We start from the raw sequence: 23,474 nt of genomic DNA on the forward strand, positions 1-23,474 counted from the left end.
TCTGTTTCTTTCGTTAATACTACCTATTCGTTCTACAACTCTGATCTCACTTCAACATGAGCAAATCTTTCGCCTTTTACTAAAGATTTCCGTGGAGTGGGGTATTTTCAAGAGTCTTTGCTATTTGTTGAAACCACAACAACTGCTTGTGGTGAAATCGTCAATCAATCGATGTGCATGACCATTGTCAGTTATGGTTGGTGCGGTTAATCGGACAATTAATGAAACGCTTTCCGCATAGAAATGCTATATCTTAGCAACTCAGTGCCCTCTTTTATTTTATTTTTTGTGATCGTTATCATTGAAATACCGTGGGCATCGCAAACTGACACAGAAAGTCGTAGTCTCGATTTGCAACAAACATAAATGTTACAAGCGGGCACAAGGGTAAGGAACTAGATTCCAAAGGCAGCTTTGCGCAGAGGCGATATCGTAGCTGATGAGGATATTCCGAGGCGCGATTATTGCTAGTTGAAAACTAAACCCAATACCCCGCCCTGTTACCGCTTTGTACGGTTTTAACAGGGGCAATATGTGGACGATTCTTGCAATCGCTGATTTCTTTTAGTATTTAATCTCCAGAAAGCGTGTGTTGACATGACAAATCGTGTGGCATTATTTAAATATTGTACAAAGGACAATTTGCAAAAAATTTGAACCAAACACACCACAAACTGAAAGTCGGAATCTGTTTCTTTCGTTAATACTACCTATTCGTTCTACAACTCTGATCTCACTTCAACATGAGCAAATCTTTCGCCTTTTACTAAAGATTTCCGTGGAGTGGGGTATTTTCAAGAGTCTTTGCTATTTGTTGAAACCACAACAACTGCTTGTGGTGAAATCGTCAATCAATCGATGTGCATGACCATTGTCAGTTATGGTTGGTGCGGTTAATCGGACAATTAATGAAACGCTTTCCGCATAGAAATGCTATATCTTAGCAACTCAGTGCCCTCTTTTATTTTATTTTTTGTGATCGTTATCATTGAAATACCGTGGGCATCGCAAACTGACACAGAAAGTCGTAGTCTCGATTTGCAACAAACATAAATGTTACAAGCGGGCACAAGGGTAAGGAACTAGATTCCAAAGGCAGCTTTGCGCAGAGGCGATATCGTAGCTGATGAGGATATTCCGAGGCGCGATTATTGCTAGTTGAAAACTAAACCCAATACCCCGCCCTGTTACCGCTTTGTACGGTTTTAACAGGGGCAATATGTGGACGATTCTTGCAATCGCTGATTTCTTTTAGTATTTAATCTCCAGAAAGCGTGTGTTGACATGACAAATCGTGTGGCATTATTTAAATATTGTACAAAGGACAATTTGCAAAAAATTTGAACCAAACACACCACAAACTGAAAGTCGGAATCTGTTTCTTTCGTTAATACTACCTATTCGTTCTACAACTCTGATCTCACTTCAACATGAGCAAATCTTTCGCCTTTTACTAAAGATTTCCGTGGAGTGGGGTATTTTCAAGAGTCTTTGCTATTTGTTGAAACCACAACAACTGCTTGTGGTGAAATCGTCAATCAATCGATGTGCATGACCATTGTCAGTTATGGTTGGTGCGGTTAATCGGACAATTAATGAAACGCTTTCCGCATAGAAATGCTATATCTTAGCAACTCAGTGCCCTCTTTTATTTTATTTTTTGTGATCGTTATCATTGAAATACCGTGGGCATCGCAAACTGACACAGAAAGTCGTAGTCTCGATTTGCAACAAACATAAATGTTACAAGCGGGCACAAGGGTAAGGAACTAGATTCCAAAGGCAGCTTTGCGCAGAGGCGATATCGTAGCTGATGAGGATATTCCGAGGCGCGATTATTGCTAGTTGAAAACTAAACCCAATACCCCGCCCTGTTACCGCTTTGTACGGTTTTAACAGGGGCAATATGTGGACGATTCTTGCAATCGCTGATTTCTTTTAGTATTTAATCTCCAGAAAGCGTGTGTTGACATGACAAATCGTGTGGCATTATTTAAATATTGTACAAAGGACAATTTGCAAAAAATTTGAACCAAACACACCACAAACTGAAAGTCGGAATCTGTTTCTTTCGTTAATACTACCTATTCGTTCTACAACTCTGATCTCACTTCAACATGAGCAAATCTTTCGCCTTTTACTAAAGATTTCCGTGGAGTGGGGTATTTTCAAGAGTCTTTGCTATTTGTTGAAACCACAACAACTGCTTGTGGTGAAATCGTCAATCAATCGATGTGCATGACCATTGTCAGTTATGGTTGGTGCGGTTAATCGGACAATTAATGAAACGCTTTCCGCATAGAAATGCTATATCTTAGCAACTCAGTGCCCTCTTTTATTTTATTTTTTGTGATCGTTATCATTGAAATACCGTGGGCATCGCAAACTGACACAGAAAGTCGTAGTCTCGATTTGCAACAAACATAAATGTTACAAGCGGGCACAAGGGTAAGGAACTAGATTCCAAAGGCAGCTTTGCGCAGAGGCGATATCGTAGCTGATGAGGATATTCCGAGGCGCGATTATTGCTAGTTGAAAACTAAACCCAATACCCCGCCCTGTTACCGCTTTGTACGGTTTTAACAGGGGCAATATGTGGACGATTCTTGCAATCGCTGATTTCTTTTAGTATTTAATCTCCAGAAAGCGTGTGTTGACATGACAAATCGTGTGGCATTATTTAAATATTGTACAAAGGACAATTTGCAAAAAATTTGAACCAAACACACCACAAACTGAAAGTCGGAATCTGTTTCTTTCGTTAATACTACCTATTCGTTCTACAACTCTGATCTCACTTCAACATGAGCAAATCTTTCGCCTTTTACTAAAGATTTCCGTGGAGTGGGGTATTTTCAAGAGTCTTTGCTATTTGTTGAAACCACAACAACTGCTTGTGGTGAAATCGTCAATCAATCGATGTGCATGACCATTGTCAGTTATGGTTGGTGCGGTTAATCGGACAATTAATGAAACGCTTTCCGCATAGAAATGCTATATCTTAGCAACTCAGTGCCCTCTTTTATTTTATTTTTTGTGATCGTTATCATTGAAATACCGTGGGCATCGCAAACTGACACAGAAAGTCGTAGTCTCGATTTGCAACAAACATAAATGTTACAAGCGGGCACAAGGGTAAGGAACTAGATTCCAAAGGCAGCTTTGCGCAGAGGCGATATCGTAGCTGATGAGGATATTCCGAGGCGCGATTATTGCTAGTTGAAAACTAAACCCAATACCCCGCCCTGTTACCGCTTTGTACGGTTTTAACAGGGGCAATATGTGGACGATTCTTGCAATCGCTGATTTCTTTTAGTATTTAATCTCCAGAAAGCGTGTGTTGACATGACAAATCGTGTGGCATTATTTAAATATTGTACAAAGGACAATTTGCAAAAAATTTGAACCAAACACACCACAAACTGAAAGTCGGAATCTGTTTCTTTCGTTAATACTACCTATTCGTTCTACAACTCTGATCTCACTTCAACATGAGCAAATCTTTCGCCTTTTACTAAAGATTTCCGTGGAGTGGGGTATTTTCAAGAGTCTTTGCTATTTGTTGAAACCACAACAACTGCTTGTGGTGAAATCGTCAATCAATCGATGTGCATGACCATTGTCAGTTATGGTTGGTGCGGTTAATCGGACAATTAATGAAACGCTTTCCGCATAGAAATGCTATATCTTAGCAACTCAGTGCCCTCTTTTATTTTATTTTTTGTGATCGTTATCATTGAAATACCGTGGGCATCGCAAACTGACACAGAAAGTCGTAGTCTCGATTTGCAACAAACATAAATGTTACAAGCGGGCACAAGGGTAAGGAACTAGATTCCAAAGGCAGCTTTGCGCAGAGGCGATATCGTAGCTGATGAGGATATTCCGAGGCGCGATTATTGCTAGTTGAAAACTAAACCCAATACCCCGCCCTGTTACCGCTTTGTACGGTTTTAACAGGGGCAATATGTGGACGATTCTTGCAATCGCTGATTTCTTTTAGTATTTAATCTCCAGAAAGCGTGTGTTGACATGACAAATCGTGTGGCATTATTTAAATATTGTACAAAGGACAATTTGCAAAAAATTTGAACCAAACACACCACAAACTGAAAGTCGGAATCTGTTTCTTTCGTTAATACTACCTATTCGTTCTACAACTCTGATCTCACTTCAACATGAGCAAATCTTTCGCCTTTTACTAAAGATTTCCGTGGAGTGGGGTATTTTCAAGAGTCTTTGCTATTTGTTGAAACCACAACAACTGCTTGTGGTGAAATCGTCAATCAATCGATGTGCATGACCATTGTCAGTTATGGTTGGTGCGGTTAATCGGACAATTAATGAAACGCTTTCCGCATAGAAATGCTATATCTTAGCAACTCAGTGCCCTCTTTTATTTTATTTTTTGTGATCGTTATCATTGAAATACCGTGGGCATCGCAAACTGACACAGAAAGTCGTAGTCTCGATTTGCAACAAACATAAATGTTACAAGCGGGCACAAGGGTAAGGAACTAGATTCCAAAGGCAGCTTTGCGCAGAGGCGATATCGTAGCTGATGAGGATATTCCGAGGCGCGATTATTGCTAGTTGAAAACTAAACCCAATACCCCGCCCTGTTACCGCTTTGTACGGTTTTAACAGGGGCAATATGTGGACGATTCTTGCAATCGCTGATTTCTTTTAGTATTTAATCTCCAGAAAGCGTGTGTTGACATGACAAATCGTGTGGCATTATTTAAATATTGTACAAAGGACAATTTGCAAAAAATTTGAACCAAACACACCACAAACTGAAAGTCGGAATCTGTTTCTTTCGTTAATACTACCTATTCGTTCTACAACTCTGATCTCACTTCAACATGAGCAAATCTTTCGCCTTTTACTAAAGATTTCCGTGGAGTGGGGTATTTTCAAGAGTCTTTGCTATTTGTTGAAACCACAACAACTGCTTGTGGTGAAATCGTCAATCAATCGATGTGCATGACCATTGTCAGTTATGGTTGGTGCGGTTAATCGGACAATTAATGAAACGCTTTCCGCATAGAAATGCTATATCTTAGCAACTCAGTGCCCTCTTTTATTTTATTTTTTGTGATCGTTATCATTGAAATACCGTGGGCATCGCAAACTGACACAGAAAGTCGTAGTCTCGATTTGCAACAAACATAAATGTTACAAGCGGGCACAAGAGTAAGGAACTAGATTCAAAAGGCAACTTTGCGCAGAGGCGATATCGTACTGCCGTCGTTTGGTAAAACCTAGTAACTGCAATTTTCAAGTTTTCGAGAAAAAGCACAAAACGCGTTTGATGTTGGTTAGCATCCAAAAATAATTGTTTTGTCTACCTGTTTGGTGTTTTTCACAAACATGTTAAGGTAAAACAACTTTTGCATGAGAAGGATAGTAATAAGAACTAAGAAAATAGAAATATTTATAAGAAATAATAAGAAATATTTATTTATTAGTTTATTAATTTGATTTTCATGATTGTCAAAAGAAGGCAATGCGCCCTTTCTAATCATGCAATGCGCCATAGGTTGGCCACCACTGGCATAGTTGTTCCGAACAACTTTCAGTATTTTCAGATACCACCAATGTGTATGTTGTTTTCATTGTGAATGCTGTTAATTTTGTCATAAGTTTATAATAAAACAGAAGTGATCTTTAATGACAAAATGAAGTAGTGTGCTTTGAAACAAATGAAGGATTAAAAAAGGTTACTACAGTATAAAGTAAATTATGAGAAGAATTACTTGTCATTTTCTTATGTCATTTAATTAATAAATATTTTTACCCAAAAATGTTGTACAGAATAACTACCACCTAAAAACAGTCATGCAGCAGTCTTAGCAATTTGTTTTCCTTTTCTCACCATATGTGAGCAGCTTTTTCTCAGTTATTTAATCTTTTCTTGTTTACAATAGTTTTGGTTTTATTTATTTGCAATCCCATGTATGAAATCATAAATACTATAAAAGTCGATTATATCTGTGATGTATCTATAATATCTATGAAAAAACAAAACACCTTTTCACTTAGCATACTGTAAATTAGAGTTGGCAAGCCTGTCCATTGACAACACCCTATCTATGTGGGGGGAAAAACGTATGTAACGTAGTTGGAAAACATTCCTCAATTTACAAACAAATTTATGTTAAATGACTTTTATATCCATTACTTGTGGTAATGGATATGGATCATAATATGTAACTGAGTATTGCTCATCCAGCAGTTTTATCGTAAATAAATTTTTTTTTAAAGAGAAAGTTTGTGAATCAGTGTATTAACGCAATATAACTATTCCTTGTTTAACAAACACATCATATAAAATTGAAAAGCGTACGAGATCCAGCAAATTCCTTGTGAACATTATGTGTTCAGATGACAATTAAAATGGAGCACAATTGTAAAATACAAAAGCAATAGACAAATAGGCATCAATACTATCAATAGGTAAAACTGCAAAAAAGCAAGAATGACAGTGGAATCTTATTAAGTATATTTTAAGTAAACAGAAAAGAACTTTGCTATGTAATCAAGCACTCAGTAGATTTGAAAAGATAACTTCAAACTTGCCACACAAAGCTCTGGCGAATTTGAGACATAAGTGCAACAAAAACATGTTTTGTGCAACATTAAGTTGAAGTGTATTTCACTTAGGTTTGGCACTGGCACAGATTTGGTCATTCACCCAGGCGCTGTTGCATTGCTTTTAGTTGTAGAGGCTGCAACATTTTTCCAGCTTGACCGTTGAAGAGTGTTATGCATTTTCTGTACTAACTCATTGGAATGGTGTGAAATTGTAGCTAATTCTCGAACTTGTTTAATCAGACTGTCATGCTTCCTTCGTTGATTATATGCGCCTCCTCTGTTAGCATTTGGATGGTGTTCGGGATGTGAGCTTAAAGCATGTAGTTTTAACTGTTCTACAGTTTCCAGTAGTTGTGCTTGTGAGGAAGTACACTTTTCTGTCCACCTTCTTAGATTCGACCAAGTCTCCTTGTACTCCATTAAACAGCTCTCAGCCACCTGTCTTAGTTCACGTTCATTGGCTACCTGGGCAGACAATTCCTCTTTTTCTTCTTTAACTTTATTAAGATCAGCAATTAGAGACTGCATCTTTGCATTCAAAGTGTCAGCATAGATGTTTTCTGCAGCATCTGATATGCTTGCCTGAATCTCACTAGAAAGTCTTGAAATGGCCGACACCATCTTTCGACGGGGTCCAAACAAGTTAACACCAATTTCTTTTAAATCTGCTTCTGACAATGTTAAAAACACATGAAGGTCGATATCCTGGTCTTTAAACTTAACATAATGCTTGCTGCAGCCGATTTCCTTTAATAATGCTTCCAGGTCTTTGGGCCCTTCCCATTTCACAGGCTTTGGCGTCTCAGCGGGAAACGGGTTGTCTTGCATGAAAAAAGGCACAGCTGCGTGGGGTTGGGGTTTGCCACTGGGGTCCAACCCAGTCATTTGGGCGAAGGCCATGGGACCATCATGAATACTGGGTCCTGACCTTCCACAGGGATTGCCACCAGGCTTTTGTTTGGAGTTGTTTTGTGGATAGCCTTTCTTGGTTCCACTTTGCCTTCTTTTTGGCTTGTATTGTTCAATAGCTCGAACAATGTTAATGTGGCCATATACCTTTGCCAAGGAACGAGCATTGTCACCATTAAAGTCCACCTTGGATATATCCACACCTTTTTCCAACAAAAGTGTTACTATTAATTCATGTCCAGATGCAGCTGCCTCCATTAAAGGTGTTAAACCTTGAGATGGTTCAACCATTTCACAGTTGGCTCCCCATTTTATCAACAGCTCTGTTGTCCTTTGATGTCCAGCACTAACAGCATGGAACAATGCACTCCAACCACGCTTGTCTGTTGCTTCCAAATTTACTCGTCTCTGTAGCAAATGGTGCATGATATTGTCATTGCCACACATTGAAGACAGAATAAGTGATGAATATCCTTGTGGGCTTCTTTGGTTTGGATCTGCCCCACACTCAAGTAGACACTGCACTGTGCAGTCATGTCCCATGTAGGCTGCATACATCAAAGCTGACCATCCACCACGGTTAGTTGTATTCACCCTGATGCTCTTACTGTCCAAAATGTCCTGTACAATTTCCTCTTCACCAATAGATGCTGCTGCAAACAGATCCAATGGTATAGGGTCAAAGTCACCATCTTCATATGACAAGGAACCATCTTTATTTTGCTTCAGTCCTTTCCATATGGAAAGGCTCTCACTGAAGATTCCTGATTCATCAAATGTATCACCCATCACTCTTGTTCTACTAACAATGTAGACCGTTCCCCTTAAAACTTTAGATTTTTGCGCACCGGTCCGAAGATTTGTTCACAAATATTATAAATAATCGACGTTTCGACGTCCTATACAAGACGCCTTCATCAGGATAATGACATATGTTGCAGGACAAAATTCTTATATAGCGACAAAGTGCAAAACACACACACAAAAATAGCGATAAGAAGATCGCGCGGCTGCAAGCTCGCACCACGCAATGATAACACAGCTTAGTGCTGTAAAAGCGCCCGATAATTTATCGGCATTACAACATCTGTTTTAACGTTCATTGTGTTGGCGCGTGAATGGATGTTCCAAGACTCTAGGAAACTTCGCTTGTGATAATCAGTTTCCTTCACCAACACCTGAGCAACAGAAAAATTAATTCTGTGGTGGTGAGTAGTTGCATGGTTTGCCAACGCTGATTTCCTAGCATCATTCTTGCCCACATTCCTTTCGTGCTCCTTCCTATTTAAAATTAAACCTAATGTTTACCTTATTTTACATTTGCCAATTTCTGTTTATTATGCAGGCTGTAATCAAAATTTTTGCAAAAATATCTTTTGTTTTATTGTGCTATTTCTACAGTTGCAAGGTCCTTTGTAGCTTTTCAGGTGCAAATAGATTCTAAAATTCACGATGGTAGTCAACACTACTGGTTTAATTCAACATAAAAAACAGAACAATAAGCTCATAAACTTCACTAATTAGGAAACTATATTGGTACTGCATAACATTTCAAAGGAAAAGTAATTAATCTTTTAAGTATACATGTAAGTTTATACCACATCATGATATTTTTATTTAATGCGTTGTGTCCCAAATCAAAATTAATCAAGTACCAAATGTCCACATTTTGTGGCAAATGTTACGGCTTCGGAGATCTATATATGCACACTGCATGGTTTAAATAAAACCAGTAAATATATTTCAAACCAAAGTGCATGAAAAAGCTGAAGGGGCATTAAGGAAATTACGCTTTGTGCTATTGATATCAAGCGAAAAAAGAAATGTGAGTGTCAATAGCAGTTCACTTTCGACAATTGCTGTCAATGTTTGTGGCAGGGTGTCTTGGCCTTTCTGTTCTTGTCTTTTCGAGTAGGACTTGAGGTTGTCTGTTCGGGTAAAACTTGATTCTAATTTCAACTATACAGTGTGTAGCAGATTGAGCACAAGAGATGGAAACTTTCCTATGCTTTTTGTCTCCAATGAAAATTACTGGAAAGTCTGGTCATAAACAAATCTATTCTGTAATTGGTGTGTTGACTTGGTTTTAACTCTACTTTAAACATCTTCTGTATAGATACAGGACGAAAGTGTCAGAAATCTCAAGGTAGAAAACCATAGTCATTAATAATCCATTTTTAGTTACTGAAGCTCCTCCAATTTTGCTGCAGAGAATTCTTTTCATGAACACTGACATAGCCATCAAAATCGTTTATAAGCGTTAAAAAGGAACAAAATAATTGCTTTTGCACTATTACAGCCATCACTAACTGTGCTAAACATACTTCAAATACGATGGAAGGCCGGTTGCTACGCAAGGTGTCCTCTGATTGGTTAATAAAATCTGATACGCAGGGTGTGTTGTGATTGGTTAAAAGGTGCCGTGACCCTCGAACTTTCCCCACTGTGATTGGCTTGAAAACCCCGTTGTTCGAATTCGGAAACATTTTGGAAATATGCGATCGGTAGGCTGAGTTGTGTAGGCTTGTCGATCGAAGAGTAAATTTCCTCCTTGTTTTTTTGTCATTGTCACTGTTTCTTCATCTATCTCCGCCAGACCGCGCACCCCATTTGGAGCCCGATAGATAGGGCAGGATGAGATGATGTGGTCTGCGGTTTGATCCTCCGCGCCACATTCACATTCTGCACTGGGCTCCAAACCCCATTTGTGCATAGTTGAGTGGAAGCGTCCAACGCTAGTTCGTAGGCTGTTTAGCCTCGCCCATGCTTTTCTAAAAAAAGGTGTTACAGGTTTGAGAAACTCACGCAGTCTGGGAGGAAGTTCCTCCAACTTCGTGTTCCACTGATGGTCCACCCACCGTGCCGCGCTGATGTTTGATTCACTGCACTGCTGCAGGATTTGTCGCGCAGCAGGCACAAATGAATGTCTGGATTTAAGGCGACGAGTGGGCTCTGCTGTTGTTACCATCCGTTCGTAAAGCAGGTGGTTTGGCTCTGTGACAGCTCTGCCTGCTAGACGCGCTGTAGCTGTAGGAAACGAAATAGCAGGAAAGAATACTACTACACTGTACGCTATAAAAAAAAAAACAAGTAACAACACAAGATCCATTCGGCCAGCAACACTTCTAATGGTCACCAACAAAAAATATCAAGTCAGACACGATGTAATCATTAATGCAACAACAAATGCGGGCAACATCGTCCTACATCACTCCGGACTCTGTCGATCACTTTACTGGTCTGTGAATTTAAAGCTCTCTGTCGAGGTTCCCAAAGTACTTGTGGCCGCATGGGCAAGTTGTTTTCTAGGTCACCTTGCGAATATATTTCAGCAATCTCCGTCATAGTTTCCGGAGAAGAAACTGGATGTGGTAAACACCAATCCACAATAGCGCGTTGTTTGAGCACGATGTTGGATTGTGCACCTGATTGCTTGTGCTAGCTCATGACGCTGCAAAATCGCTCAACAACTGCTTCACAACCACTTGCAGCCAAAGCAACTTCCATTGTTAAATACATCTCTCTTCCCAATGAATCTTACACGTCTTTGTTGGTGTAGCACATTGCAAAAATCGCTTGCTCGTCCAAGCGCGCATTTATTGGATCCCCTGTTAAAAAGCGGAGCTGAAACCATTGATCCAGCGTATGCTTTCCACACAGGCAATCTCAATTAACTGTCGATTAGTAAAATCAACGTTTCCGGTTTGAGTCGCAAATATCTGTGAGGAACACTCACCTAAATTGTTCCAGATCATGTTTAGGATAGTTGACTTAAATCTTTGGTAGATTTTTACGCTATGCATGGCCAAAAAATCCAACATTGGCTCATCAGCTAGAAGACGTTTCACTTCGGGCTGGTCACACACATTTTTGAAAAAAAATGCAAAACTTTTTTGACCGCGTTCTTCCCACTACCTCCGCAGTTCAAGACCGATGATAAGTTTGGCTGAAGGTTTGGAAAAATCGGACATATGCGCCACAATAAATTCTAAATCAAAGGCATCTCGAAGAACGCGAACAGTTGGAAGAACTGTTGTTGCAGCAGTGCTGTCTCCTCAAAGACCAAAGTGTCTCTCCTGACTTGCCACAAGACCGTACCGGATTGGTGTTTTTGAAGCTGCTTCGGTTGATCTACAACCACCCAACCGGGTAAAACCTTAACGCCTTTAAAGTTGCATTCATCAATGTTGTTTTTGGTTAGCACATTCCAATGTTTGACCAGTTTAGGCAAAATTTCGCTGTCGGGGGTTTCCTTACCACTTATCATGTGTTTGATTTCATTTCGAAATAGATTTAAGATGGCAACAAGTTTCGGAAACCATTGCGTCACTTTCCAAGGCTGCATGTTTAGTACTTGAACTTTCACCATCATTGTGGTTGCAGGTCTAAAAATATCGAACGATCCACAGATATCGATGGCAAAATCTTGCCCTCTTACCAGATATTTTGTTTCCTCGCAATCATCGCCGATTTCCCGTTTTTGTACAAACGCTGTTACAAGCGCTGGGTAACTTTCATAAAGTTTCCTAGACTGTTCAAATGCAGAGCTGGTAAATCTTGTTTGCCTTTGAGGGTAACTGGTCAGCTGTTCCTTTATACCCAATTTGTCCTCTTCCGATCATGATATGGAAACAATCTGCTCGTTTAATTAGCAGTTTAATATATAACGAAGATCGTGAATTTTCACGGAGTTTGACCATTGCCAAATCAAACCAGTGTGGCACATCCCACGGCATCAGAAAATAGGGGTCAAGTTGTTCGTCTCGGCTGTCAAGCAATTGTAAAAACTTTTGTTTGAAAGTGGTCGATTGATATTGCCTATCGGCATGCTCCCCTATAACAAAAATATCATCATCGGAGAGTTTGAGTGTCTTTTTCAACACGCTGACAATCTGTTCAGCTAATTCGTGTCTAGATCCCGCGACGATAATTGGAGAACTACCAAGTTCAACTTGCACGCAATTATATACCACTGGAGCATCCACCGGCATTGAAACTCGACTTCCAAGAAACGGGAAGACTATCATGATAGCCTGGTTGGTGTCGCGATGCGGCGTTGATTTGCCAACCGCCACAGAAAAATGGGGGGCATTCCCGTACAGACCAATTTGTGCAAGTACTCCGCAATACGTTTCATGCAGTATACTCATGCAGCTTTCATTACATCCGGAAAAAGTTTTCTAGAAACAAATAAGAGATAAAACATAACTTAAAAAGCAATTTATAAACAAAAAATATTACCTTCCGTGTCCTATATTTCCAAATCCACATCACAAAAAAAGGAAAGATAAAAGGGACTCAAAATGGGTTGCCGCCGCCTTGATTTTGCACGTTTCAATTGCGGTGGCCACAACTTTGGTGTTTACCGCAACGTCGTTTGCGAACTTCTTCTGAAGTTTTTGCAGGTGTTGAAGAGCTTTTAGATGAAACTGCCCACCCGCTTTGACAGAATTGCAACCCAGATGTTCAACTAACTGGCTCTTAAAAGCATACCATTCCTTAATGTGGCCTTCAAGTAGTTTTTGACACTTTTCTGCGTCGTACAGCAGCCAGGATCACCACGACCTTTGTTGAGCCGACCTAAAACCATGTAACAAATGTGAATTTGTACGAACTCATATTTACGATATTTACTCACATTTTTATCTGTGTTTTTTTTTTCCTTACTAAATTTCGGACTTGCACTGCACATTCTGCGGACAGAACTGACAAACTTTTGAACTTAGGAAATAGAAAAAGGGCAATCTTGCAGGTGTGAGACTTGGCCATGCTTATAATCAATTGGGTGCATTTTAATTTTAACATGTTCAACACTATAGAATTAGTTGGCAGTGTTTTACAGTGGTCCAGTATTTTTTTTCCACGAAAGCACACCATGAATGGTAGGATACTTGTTACCTTCCATTGCTTCCGATACTTGTTTAAAAGGCAAGTTTATTCATTAATACAATGTCAATACTTTCAAGTCGAGATTGTTGGCCTTTCTCAAACAAAAGAGTTTCTATTTCACCAAAGTTTTGTGTTCCATCTTGTTTCACATTCCTGTATAAACTATAGTGAGCATACAAGCAAGGCCGCTCCGTTTTAAGTAAGTAACTAAATCTTTCACTTGTGAAAGCAATTTCACAACAGAACTTACTTGACTGTAATAGGTTTCATCATACAGTAAAGTTTCTTTATTCACCTCATTATCATTGCATTGAATACTTGCAACATCCTATTCGTCTGGTTAAGCTAGCAGCTCCTTCCCTTGCACCGATTTTAAAAGTTATTCCTGTGTTCAAAGGTAGTTGTTTCAAACAATTGGGCAACTACCGACCCATATCACTTCTTCCAATTTTTTCAAGAGTATTTGAAAAGATCATCAACAAACGCGTGTCAACTTACCTAAACAAATATGAAAAATTAACAAAATTTCAATTCGGCTTTAGACCACTTTATTCAACAACTCTAACAGTGGTTGAAATCCACGACAGAATAGTTTCAGCATTGGACAAGGGACTTCACACATGTAATATTTTTCTCGATTTATCAAAAGCTTTTGATACTGTGAATCACAACATACTTCTTCAAAAACTTGAACACTATGGGTTTCGCGGACATATACACAAATTTTTTGAAAGTTATTTAACAAATCGAACACAATGTACTTTTTTTCATGGACAACAATCACAACATTGTGACGTGACCTGCGGCGTACCGCGAGGGTCGCTTGGCCCTGTACTTTTCTTGCTCTACATCAACATCCTCTTCCGTACAAATGCACAAAAGTGGGGAACGATTTACCTACCAAAATTACCAATTATGAAGCTATTTTTTGTGGACACTTACTTAACGCAACAATCACAACGAAGTTCACAATCTCGCAGTTCTGTGCACGTGGTATCTGCTGGTATGTTTGGTATGTAGCAGTTGCAATAGCAGCACGAGATCTACTGTTTACATTCCACAGGGTGTTTTGCTTTAATTACTGCCTTTGTCGCTTCCAATGTGGTTAATTGATTGCCCTGCCCAATGATTTTTTTGCTGCCGCTCGTAATAATTGCCTGAAGCCTTCCTTGCTGATTGCAATATTTCACTGTTTTGCTTGTTTCTCTTTTCATCATGTGCTTATATGTATTCAGTGCTTCATGATTAGTTGTTTTATTTGCTGACACGACAAAGGCAGAACTTTGCACAGTTCTTCATTCATTCCAAGTCCACGATCACAACACCAGGCAAACTAAATTCCAATACTCCTATCATCCGCAGGTACAAACAAACTCAGGTATGAAAAGCCTACAATACTTTGCAATTAACCTTTGAGCCCGAGCTCCTAATTCCGCAAAAATGCTTAGCTACACCAAATTCGTCTCCCATATAAAGCGCAGTATCAATCCACAAATTTGTTGACAAATACGGTTCGCCCTTGTCCGACCACGAGCACATGTTGTTGTGGAAAAATCCAATGCGCCAGAAGAATTCTGTTGCAAACATTGCACATTTTCTTTGTATATATTTCGCTTGCTTTGAAGTCGCTGGCGCAATGTTGTTATTTCAGTCCGTCTTTTCAAGTTACAGTTAGTATTTTTCTAATATTTTTTTTCACTTTTCTATTCTTTTTTGTTATTTTACTTCTCATATGTTCATCCGTCATCGTTCTCTCATTTCTTTTCTTCACGGGTTTTCAGTTTGTTTACTATTTATCCAACTGCTTCCGTTTTCTTGTTCATATGTCGCTTATTTAGTTCGCTGCTGAAATTCATTTTCTTTTTCTTTTCATCTGTTGTCTCGACATCGTTTTCTTATTTCATCCTCACGTATTTTCGGTCTGTATATTATTTATCCACCCGCATTCTATTTTTGTGTTCACATTACGCTATCTCCGTTTGCTGGTGCAATTTAATTTTTTTCTTTTTCATCTGTTCTCTCGACATCATTTTCTTACTTCATTTCCTCACATATTTTTGGTTTGTTTATTATCTGTCCAAACGCTTTCTATTTTTGTTTACATTTTGCTTATTTCAGTTCTCTGCTGCAATGTTTTTTGTTTCTCCGCTGACTGATTTTGTTTCTTACCTTTTGCATGTTTTTGTTTCGTTTATTGAATTGATTGCCTATTTTGAAATCTAGGGTGGCTAATAAGGTGACCTTCGGGTCTTTCGCCACCCTGCCGCCTAAACAGCGCGCAAATAAATTACTTACTTACTTCCACGTCCTTGAAATGGTCTGAGATCTTTAACCACAAAATCTGCTGCACCTTTAATAACGTCGTTTTTAGCCAGTGTTGGTCATTTTACTTTTGCAACTTTGATTGCTGCAACCTTGTTCCACATGTCTGGCTAAGTTGTCGTGTGGCTGTTATATTTTAAACACTTCAAGCACTACGTGCAGGCTACCATCGAAAGTTGTTTGGAAGCCAAAGGTTCTGCTTCCAAATGATAGATTTTTCGCCTTTTTTTATAATACTGAGCTCGCCTGCCTCCAAACTTTTTTTGACTTGCGCTGTGTCCATGTTGTTGATACCAAAAAATTCGAACAACGTTAATTTAACGTTTATTCTAAAATCCTAAATGCGTACAGTTCATTGTTATTTTACAATCGCTATGCTTATTCATGACAGAAAAACGAATCAAAGCACAAAAAACTTCATAACTTGTTAAAGCAAAAGTAATTACCCAAGTTGCGCGGCGTGCGGCATTGACGGTGCAAACAAATTATTAACGCCGCGGCCGTGCATTAAAAATTACTTCAAATAATTGCGCGGCGCTGTTGGATCACCAGCGCCTAAACGTTTTCAAACCACCTGTGCCGAGCGCATCGGCAATCGGAGGTCTTTAACACGCTTTCCCTTTTTCCTTTTTAATATGAGAGCCCATGGGACATTATAAGAGCCCATCGGACAATATGAGAGCCCATCGGACAATATGAGAGCCCATGGGACGATGTAAGAGCCCATGGGACGATATAAGAGCCCATGGGACAATATGAGGACCAACAGGAGAGTGTGCGAGCCCATGGGATAATATGAGAGCTCATGGGATAATATGAGAGCTCATAGGAGAGTGTGATAGCGACTTGAAAGACATAAGAGCCCATGGGATGATATGATAACCTATGAGACGATATGGTAACTAATAAGAATATATTAGAAACTATTGGACGATTTAAAATCCAATGGACGATTTGAGAGCTGATTGGATCAAATATAAGCCCATATAACGATATGAGAGCCCTTTGGCAATATGTTGGCACATTGGGGTTATGAGAGAGCATTCAAATACTCTTGTCTATTTTTATGACTGATTTAGTGTGGCACATATCGTGAATTGACGTATCAATAATCGAAATTTAACACTTAATCTACTTGCAAAAGATGCCATTCTCCTGCTATTGTGTATGTTACAAACTAGATCAGATTGGTATAGGTCGAGTCCATAGGCGTAGAGTTTTAAAAAATACCGGGGGTGCGACTTTTGATAATTGACGCCGATGCCTATGCCATGTGCAGTATTTGTACCCGTATAGGACCATATACCACCTTTTACGTGCTTTAGCCTGTAGTTTCTATAAAATTAATTTACAAATAGTCACTTGACACAATTTGTTTGTGTTCGATTGGAACGTTTGCTGTGCGTCTGATAACGTCTGATGGAACGAAAGGACGATTTGCCGAATCAGCAATTTTAACAACGATTTAGCTACGGCGGAAAATAAAAGTAAAAGCAATCACGTTTTAAATATACTGACTATGTATTGCTGACGCCTAAACTTAGGTCACCTTGGATCAAGTTTAGACCGTTGCAGTGCTTTGCAAACGGACATTAAACACGCTTAGGAATCAATTCATTGACTATGTTCCCAGTTATTTTTATTGCAGAAAGTTATTGCGATAAATAACACTAAAACGTTAGCTTCTATGTCATGTTTATGTTGCATTAAAATGCCCGTTTATTGCGAAACAATTACAATTGTTACGTTTCGACCGATGTCTGTTCGATCTATGGCACGAGTGTGGACGCATTTGTTAAGCTGGAAACACGTTCTAAAACCGACGCAACTTGAACAACGATGCGATTTTGACGTTATACAAAGGTCAAGGCCGGGGGTGCGCGGCACCCCGTACTCTACGCCAGTGGTCGAGTCGGTTGTGGGCACAAGTTTCAATGAAACAAGCTCACCAGACGGCAAACTCGGCCGTTTGCAAATACCATTAAAATGTACTGATGTTTATCGAATGGTGATCTTTTTCCGAAAGTAAGCCGATTTTAGAGGTAAACAAAAATTAACCAATTAAAACGTAGACCATATTTTCCCGTTGTTGCGTCTTCGGAGCCTCTACACCAGGGTTTTTCAACGGAAGCCAAATCTTAAAATTATTTTGTTTATAATGTAACAAAATTTTCTGAGATGCGTAAGAAGAATTGAGTTAAATTGAACCTACGTATTGTAGTAGAAATCGAAATTGTTTTGACTGTTAACTGATAAGCTTTCGTGTTGCTGTGCAAATCTATAAACACCCACATCTGCTCAAGAAGCAGATCTTTTATACAATGTGTGTTCGTAAAAGATTCGGTTTCGGCCGAATCGCAACAAATTATTTGGCCGAAACCGAATCTTTGCAAAAGTGGCCGATTCGGCCGAATAAATTCGGCAAACCGAATATTCGGTTCATCTCTAGTAGATAGTGTTTGTTTGTTTTCGACGCTTGGATATTTGAAGTTTAACTTTGCAAGTGTTACAAAATAAAGAGCATAAGAGCCTGTCTGTGACGTCATACTAAGAAATATTGCGTCATAAAAAAAACAGCTGGCAATTCACAACGGCAAAAAACTTGCAACTTGTATGCATAGCAAGGTAACCAGAAAAAAAACACGTTTTTTTTATAAAAACACGCTACGTGTACAGTTCGTTTATCTGCACTTAGTAGGCTACGCGTTTATTAATTAGTCTAATATGAAAAAAGTTGTTCTATATCCATGTGGCAAGTGCAAGAATAATTGCAAAACCAATTGAACGTTCCTGTATTGACTGTGCCACTCCCGGTGGATTTTCGTCTGCCTGGACCATTTTAGTCGTCTGCAATGTGTTACACAAACCTATTTCGTCATTTTATCCGCCGTGCAACGGAGATAAGGATGGCCACGCAAAAGTTTTTCAACCTTTTATTCCAACCGATATGGAACCAGTGAAAATAATGTGGAGTTTTGTGGGGCCATCCCAGAAAACATGGATTCCTAATCATTTTGTAGGACTGATTTGCATAAATGAAGAAAATGTTTCAAACCCCAAAGACAACAGTTTCCAGCCTTCAATCGTTTCCAACACGATAAAAAAGAAAAGAAAAAACGAAGGGAACTGGTCATGATAATGATGACAATTCACATGATTCTGACACGACACGTAGTGATTCGCCAGTTTTAGTAAGAAAAAAGGCAAAGAAACTCCCTGCTTCGTCCCCAGAAGCCCCATCGGAAACGTCTTTGATCACCGAAAGTTTTCCCAACCAAAAGTTTCTGGATCCCTATGTGGTTATGGACATGCTCACTAAATTTACTGGAACGCCATACAAAACAATTCCACAAGGTAAAAAAGAAAATGTTTTTTTTTACTTTATAAGCACCAGCTACAACAACACCAAACGTGGATTACATAATTCGCTTCCGGACGATTGTGGAGCCTGGTTATCCAAGCGAGGGACCATAAATTAAGTGTTTTACCTAAAGAGAAAAGATGGATCAATGATTTCAATTATAAAAAGAAATGGCAAATACTTTCGTTATGTAAATGGAAAGTCGAAGTTTCCACAATACACATAAATCGCAATAGAATCCGGATGTAAGATTATGTCGATAAAAAGATATTACACCACTCTGAAAGACAGTCTACAGAAGAAGCGTCGCATTACCTGGCTCAGCAATAATGCAACTGTATATATTGCAGAATATCTGGGATGTTTTACCAGCCCAGAAGCAGTACATGGAAATGTCAAGATGCAGTCTGAAATTCATACTCGGCCCTATATTCGTACAAATCCGACAGTCCACAGTTCGCTGCGTATTGCGAAAAACGCCTGCTACCGTTGCTTGAAACTGGAGTGATTTGTCCACAAATCTCGGAGGGAATCGGAAAAGATTGGACAAACAACAATTCTCAATCAATTAATCACGTTCTAAAATCCGCAGCTAACTGGAAAAACCAATCACTTGACCAAGAAAAAGTTTTTTTTTTTTCTAAATATGCAAAAGGACGGGCACGTAACATCATCAGATGGCAAACTTTCGGTGCCGTTTATAAAAACCGCGGGCAAAAAGCCACATCAAAAACGTCGATCAAGAGCGAACAGAACCACCTCAAAAAATTAAAGTTTTTAGCTCTCATACACATGTAAATTTCGTTTATTATTGAATTCCACGTCTATATTTGTTGAATTACTCGTGTAAATTTCAAGTTTGAAGAGCTCTTATGTAATTTTATTCCGACGTTTCGACGTCCTATACAGGTCGTCTTCATTAGGGTAAATATGACCCGACTTACCCGTTTTTCATGAAACCCAAACATGACCCGAACCCGGCCTGTGAAGTCAGACCCGACTTACAACTCTGCTACAATACCACCAGTTTTGTAAGGAAGTTGTTTGAGAAGTTATCTGTTTATTCACTTTTTCTTGAAACGAAGTTGGAAAAGTCGGTAAAACCAGAGTAAGTCACAAAAAAATCTTGTAAACAATTCAAGTTGATTACTGCGGTAATTTTCAAATAGCAGCTAATTTGTTTGTGGCATATCGGCCTTTTAAAGAAACCAGTTGCTACCTAATCTAGCATCGGACGCAAAATCAACCATCTTTGAAGGTCTATTTATAAAAGAAATCAATATTTAGAAGATATTGCTTTCTTTTATAAATAGACCTTTTAATTCATGCAGACCATTTCATCGTCAAATTGTGCTACCGTGTAACTAAAATATATTTTGGGCGTCATAGCGTTAGAAGAAAAACTATGTGTCGTCCCAACAGTGTTTTGTTTTTAATCACTTAACTTGCTTGTTGCAAAAAATGATTAGGTAGCAAAACATGAAAGATAATTAGGAAGCGCGAAGAAAGGAGAGAGCACCTTGTGGGTACCGATGGAAAAGAATGTGCTGTACATCGTCTTCTTCACATATCGAGTTAGGTGCAATACGAGTATGATGTGCGACAAATCAGATTCAAAAGTTTCCAACAATTTCAACGACCAAATGAATTCTAAACGACCATATAATGTCTTTTCAACTGCACTGTTAATCAATTATTGAAATGAACTGTGATGTTTGTGACACTCGAAACGGAATTATGTAGCATGTTACTTACACAAAACACGATAATTTTCAAGCAGAATCCAAGATGTATTGACGTCATCTTGAGATCGCACACGTCTGCTGTTTTTGGAATCCCTTACCATACAGGATCACAGCCCTGAACCTATCACGTGACCGTTTTTATCGCTGTTTACTGCACGTTTTTACCAGTCATTCGCGCTTGTTATCGCATGTGACTTGTACATTTGCCATTAGCCAAACTAACACAAATTGTGGGGCTGCTCCAAAATACGTAAGCCTAAAGCGTGCGCACTCTACACAAGGCCGACATGCCACAACTAAATTGTCTGCTAAGAGAAAAGTAATCAAGCGATCGACTTGAAATTGCTCATCAGCCTTCTTGAGGTTTGTATCTATTTTTACCGTCTTTGCCGACTTGGAATTCCAAAAAATGACTTTGTGACGTCACAATTACCATTTTTTAAAAAAGGTCCTTTGGGAGAGGGGGCACTGTGCAGCGCCCTCCGGTGACATATCTACCGGGGGTGCATCAATCGACGGTAGGGGCCCTAAGGTTTCTTGCGATGGCTCCCGCTTGTAGCTAGCTCGTTGCAAAGCCGAGATGTAGGCTTTCAAACATTCCCTCATATCGTTTTCTTAGGTCATAGAAGTATTATGATTCGTAATTATTTTTCGTTGTTTTTGGTCAGTATTGTTTATTGTAATGTTAATTATTGTAAGCATTTGTGGAATTAAGTATTATTTTACTAATATCAACTTATAATATCGTTTTTTTATCAATTTAGTCTAATGCTAGCTCTCTTGTTGGTTTATCAACACTAATTTGTAATTTGGTATTGTACCTAACTTTTGTTCAGTAGTTTATTTCGACCTTATTGCAACAGTGGTTGGCAAGGCTTCGCATCAGTGACGTCAATTTTTTTGATGTTGTTAAAAACAGGGTTAATGACGTCATAGATACGCAAAATTTAGCATGACGTCATCATATGACCTAAACTATGTTGTGACGTAATTTCATGATTTTGTGACGTCATTAACCTATTACGTTCGATTGTACACTAGACCCCAAGCTTCATTTTGTTTGTAACAGTTCGATGGTAAATGCCGACCTAAAACACGTGTACCGCCATGTTTCCACCGACACAGAAATCAGTACCAGCATCCCATAACACAAAAAATCCCGTTATTTCAACTAGTATTTCAAAAACTCAACCGCTATCCTCCGACTTTTCTAATGAAAGCTTCTCACCTGCCACGGACGCCATGTCAACTCACGTGAACGATTGCGCATTTTCTGATAATTTAAGCGATTATAGTCAATCCACAAATTGAGAACACAATTCAAAACAGTTCGTCAGAGGAGAAATGGATATCGACAAATGCTTTAAACAAGCTTGGTAAATGAAAATGCAAACTACTTCTGTAATGCATAATGTTTACGTAAACCTGCGTCAAAAATTCACATCGGACATTTAAGTTATATTCAAATTCACCAAGTAAAACTCGATTTCGATCTTTGTTTAAAATATATCGCCTACTATGATGCTACCGGAAGTTGCCTCCGTAGTCAAAATGGATACTCCGATTTTCAACACTTTTAGTAAGAAACCTTACAAAAGGGGAAGTGGCACTTCCGGTGGCAACAAACGTGACCACTTTTCATGACAGCAACAGCATCAGACATTTTCTCAAGTCGTTATTAATGAACGTTGTAAAAATTTGTAAGTTTCTAGAAAACCGGCTTTTATAATAACTGATGGATCCATGGCCATGTGGAATGGGGTTCTTAAAGCCCTATGTAAAGAATCGCGCCTTGAATATTACAATCGATGTCATCGCATATTAGTTGGGTTGCCACTTAAAGATGATTTAAAACTAACAATAGTGCATAATTCTTACAGTCATGCCATGAAAGCAGCCAAAATTATTTGCCTGAAACACTGGTCCGACAAGAAATTAGCTCTGTCCGCACTATACTGGATAAACTTGTTTTTTACTTGCAAAACTATTTAGGGAATTAGATGATGCTGTTGATAGTTTAATTATTTTAACCCACTGTGAAAAAACTCTCCCCTTGTAGAAAAACATTTCAACAATTTGAAACATAAACTTGATAACTCCCAAATGTAAACGTTGACAATAACACCTTTGAAATGGACCCGGGTGATGATGCTTTGAAAGAAAAAAATCCAATTTTTTTTATCGTTACGACAGAATGTTAAAACATCATTGTTTCGGACGAGTACAACATACAACTGTCAGCAAATTTTGAACAAAATTTGTACCACAATCCAACTTTTTTTCAAAATATTACTTGAACGGGTACTGAGCAGAATGTGTTGCACATCACATCTATTGCTAGGGGATTTAAAGACAACAATGTATTCCCCTGTACCCCAACTTTGGCGCATTTTTCCTTTGTTCCATCAACTCCCTCTGTCGTAAAAATGGTGAAAACATTGGAAAATTATATTTGGCACCATGTGACATTTACTAACGCATCAATTTTAAATCAGGCTTTAATAACGCCCAACGGCAGTCCACTAACATTATTAGATTTGTGTTCACTGTGCACCGAACCAAAAAACTCCACACGCGACGCACTTCTGTCACATGTACACACTACGGACAAGCTTGGGTGGCTTACTAATAACGTCGTAGTTTGGTATACC

General features: G+C 38.9%; 1 protein-coding gene and 15 non-coding genes across 16 annotated transcripts; 15 read left to right on the top strand and 1 right to left on the bottom strand.

Annotated features, from left to right (window-relative positions):
• Positions 1–36: 36 nt before the first annotated feature.
• Positions 37–153, top strand: LOC145221337 (U5 spliceosomal RNA). The gene has a single exon (XR_013858820.1). It is a non-coding gene; the product is annotated as a U5 spliceosomal RNA (small nuclear RNA).
• Positions 154–410: 257 nt separating this feature from the next.
• LOC145221794 (U4 spliceosomal RNA) lies at positions 411–552 on the top strand. The gene has a single exon (XR_013859251.1). It is a non-coding gene; the product is annotated as a U4 spliceosomal RNA (small nuclear RNA).
• Positions 553–723: 171 nt separating this feature from the next.
• On the top strand, positions 724–840 carry LOC145221338 (U5 spliceosomal RNA). Its single transcript, XR_013858821.1, has one exon. It is a non-coding gene; the product is annotated as a U5 spliceosomal RNA (small nuclear RNA).
• A 257-nt stretch (positions 841–1,097) lies between these two features.
• Positions 1,098–1,239, top strand: LOC145221795 (U4 spliceosomal RNA). The gene has a single exon (XR_013859252.1). It is a non-coding gene; the product is annotated as a U4 spliceosomal RNA (small nuclear RNA).
• A 171-nt stretch (positions 1,240–1,410) lies between these two features.
• LOC145221339 (U5 spliceosomal RNA) lies at positions 1,411–1,527 on the top strand. Its single transcript, XR_013858822.1, has one exon. It is a non-coding gene; the product is annotated as a U5 spliceosomal RNA (small nuclear RNA).
• Positions 1,528–1,784: 257 nt separating this feature from the next.
• LOC145221796 (U4 spliceosomal RNA) lies at positions 1,785–1,926 on the top strand. Its single transcript, XR_013859253.1, has one exon. It is a non-coding gene; the product is annotated as a U4 spliceosomal RNA (small nuclear RNA).
• A 171-nt stretch (positions 1,927–2,097) lies between these two features.
• Positions 2,098–2,214, top strand: LOC145221340 (U5 spliceosomal RNA). Its single transcript, XR_013858823.1, has one exon. It is a non-coding gene; the product is annotated as a U5 spliceosomal RNA (small nuclear RNA).
• Positions 2,215–2,471: 257 nt separating this feature from the next.
• On the top strand, positions 2,472–2,613 carry LOC145221797 (U4 spliceosomal RNA). Its single transcript, XR_013859254.1, has one exon. It is a non-coding gene; the product is annotated as a U4 spliceosomal RNA (small nuclear RNA).
• A 171-nt stretch (positions 2,614–2,784) lies between these two features.
• LOC145221341 (U5 spliceosomal RNA) lies at positions 2,785–2,901 on the top strand. Its single transcript, XR_013858824.1, has one exon. It is a non-coding gene; the product is annotated as a U5 spliceosomal RNA (small nuclear RNA).
• A 257-nt stretch (positions 2,902–3,158) lies between these two features.
• On the top strand, positions 3,159–3,300 carry LOC145221798 (U4 spliceosomal RNA). The gene has a single exon (XR_013859255.1). It is a non-coding gene; the product is annotated as a U4 spliceosomal RNA (small nuclear RNA).
• Positions 3,301–3,471: 171 nt separating this feature from the next.
• Positions 3,472–3,588, top strand: LOC145221344 (U5 spliceosomal RNA). The gene has a single exon (XR_013858826.1). It is a non-coding gene; the product is annotated as a U5 spliceosomal RNA (small nuclear RNA).
• Positions 3,589–3,845: 257 nt separating this feature from the next.
• Positions 3,846–3,987, top strand: LOC145221799 (U4 spliceosomal RNA). Its single transcript, XR_013859256.1, has one exon. It is a non-coding gene; the product is annotated as a U4 spliceosomal RNA (small nuclear RNA).
• A 171-nt stretch (positions 3,988–4,158) lies between these two features.
• Positions 4,159–4,275, top strand: LOC145221345 (U5 spliceosomal RNA). Its single transcript, XR_013858827.1, has one exon. It is a non-coding gene; the product is annotated as a U5 spliceosomal RNA (small nuclear RNA).
• Positions 4,276–4,532: 257 nt separating this feature from the next.
• LOC145221800 (U4 spliceosomal RNA) lies at positions 4,533–4,674 on the top strand. Its single transcript, XR_013859257.1, has one exon. It is a non-coding gene; the product is annotated as a U4 spliceosomal RNA (small nuclear RNA).
• Positions 4,675–4,845: 171 nt separating this feature from the next.
• On the top strand, positions 4,846–4,962 carry LOC145221346 (U5 spliceosomal RNA). The gene has a single exon (XR_013858828.1). It is a non-coding gene; the product is annotated as a U5 spliceosomal RNA (small nuclear RNA).
• A 1,306-nt stretch (positions 4,963–6,268) lies between these two features.
• On the bottom strand, positions 6,269–8,536 carry LOC145218854 (ankyrin repeat and SAM domain-containing protein 3-like). Its single transcript, XM_080086256.1, has one exon. It carries the CDS (start codon positions 8,293–8,295, stop codon positions 6,694–6,696), a length of 1,602 nt encoding a protein of 533 aa, XP_079942382.1. The 5' UTR covers positions 8,296–8,536; the 3' UTR covers positions 6,269–6,693.
• Between the last annotated feature and the right edge of the window lie 14,938 nt (positions 8,537–23,474).

This window comes from Phallusia mammillata, chromosome 3 (genome assembly GCF_965637545.1).
Source record: "Phallusia mammillata chromosome 3, kaPhaMamm4.hap1.1, whole genome shotgun sequence".
Taxonomy (NCBI): domain Eukaryota; kingdom Metazoa; phylum Chordata; class Ascidiacea; order Phlebobranchia; family Ascidiidae; genus Phallusia; species Phallusia mammillata.

Bases quoted from the DNA above. Each gene is read 5' to 3' on its own strand.
- LOC145218854 (XM_080086256.1), bottom strand. From the start codon at position 8,295: ATGGGTGATACATTTGATGAATCAGGAATCTTCAGTGAGAGCCTTTCC.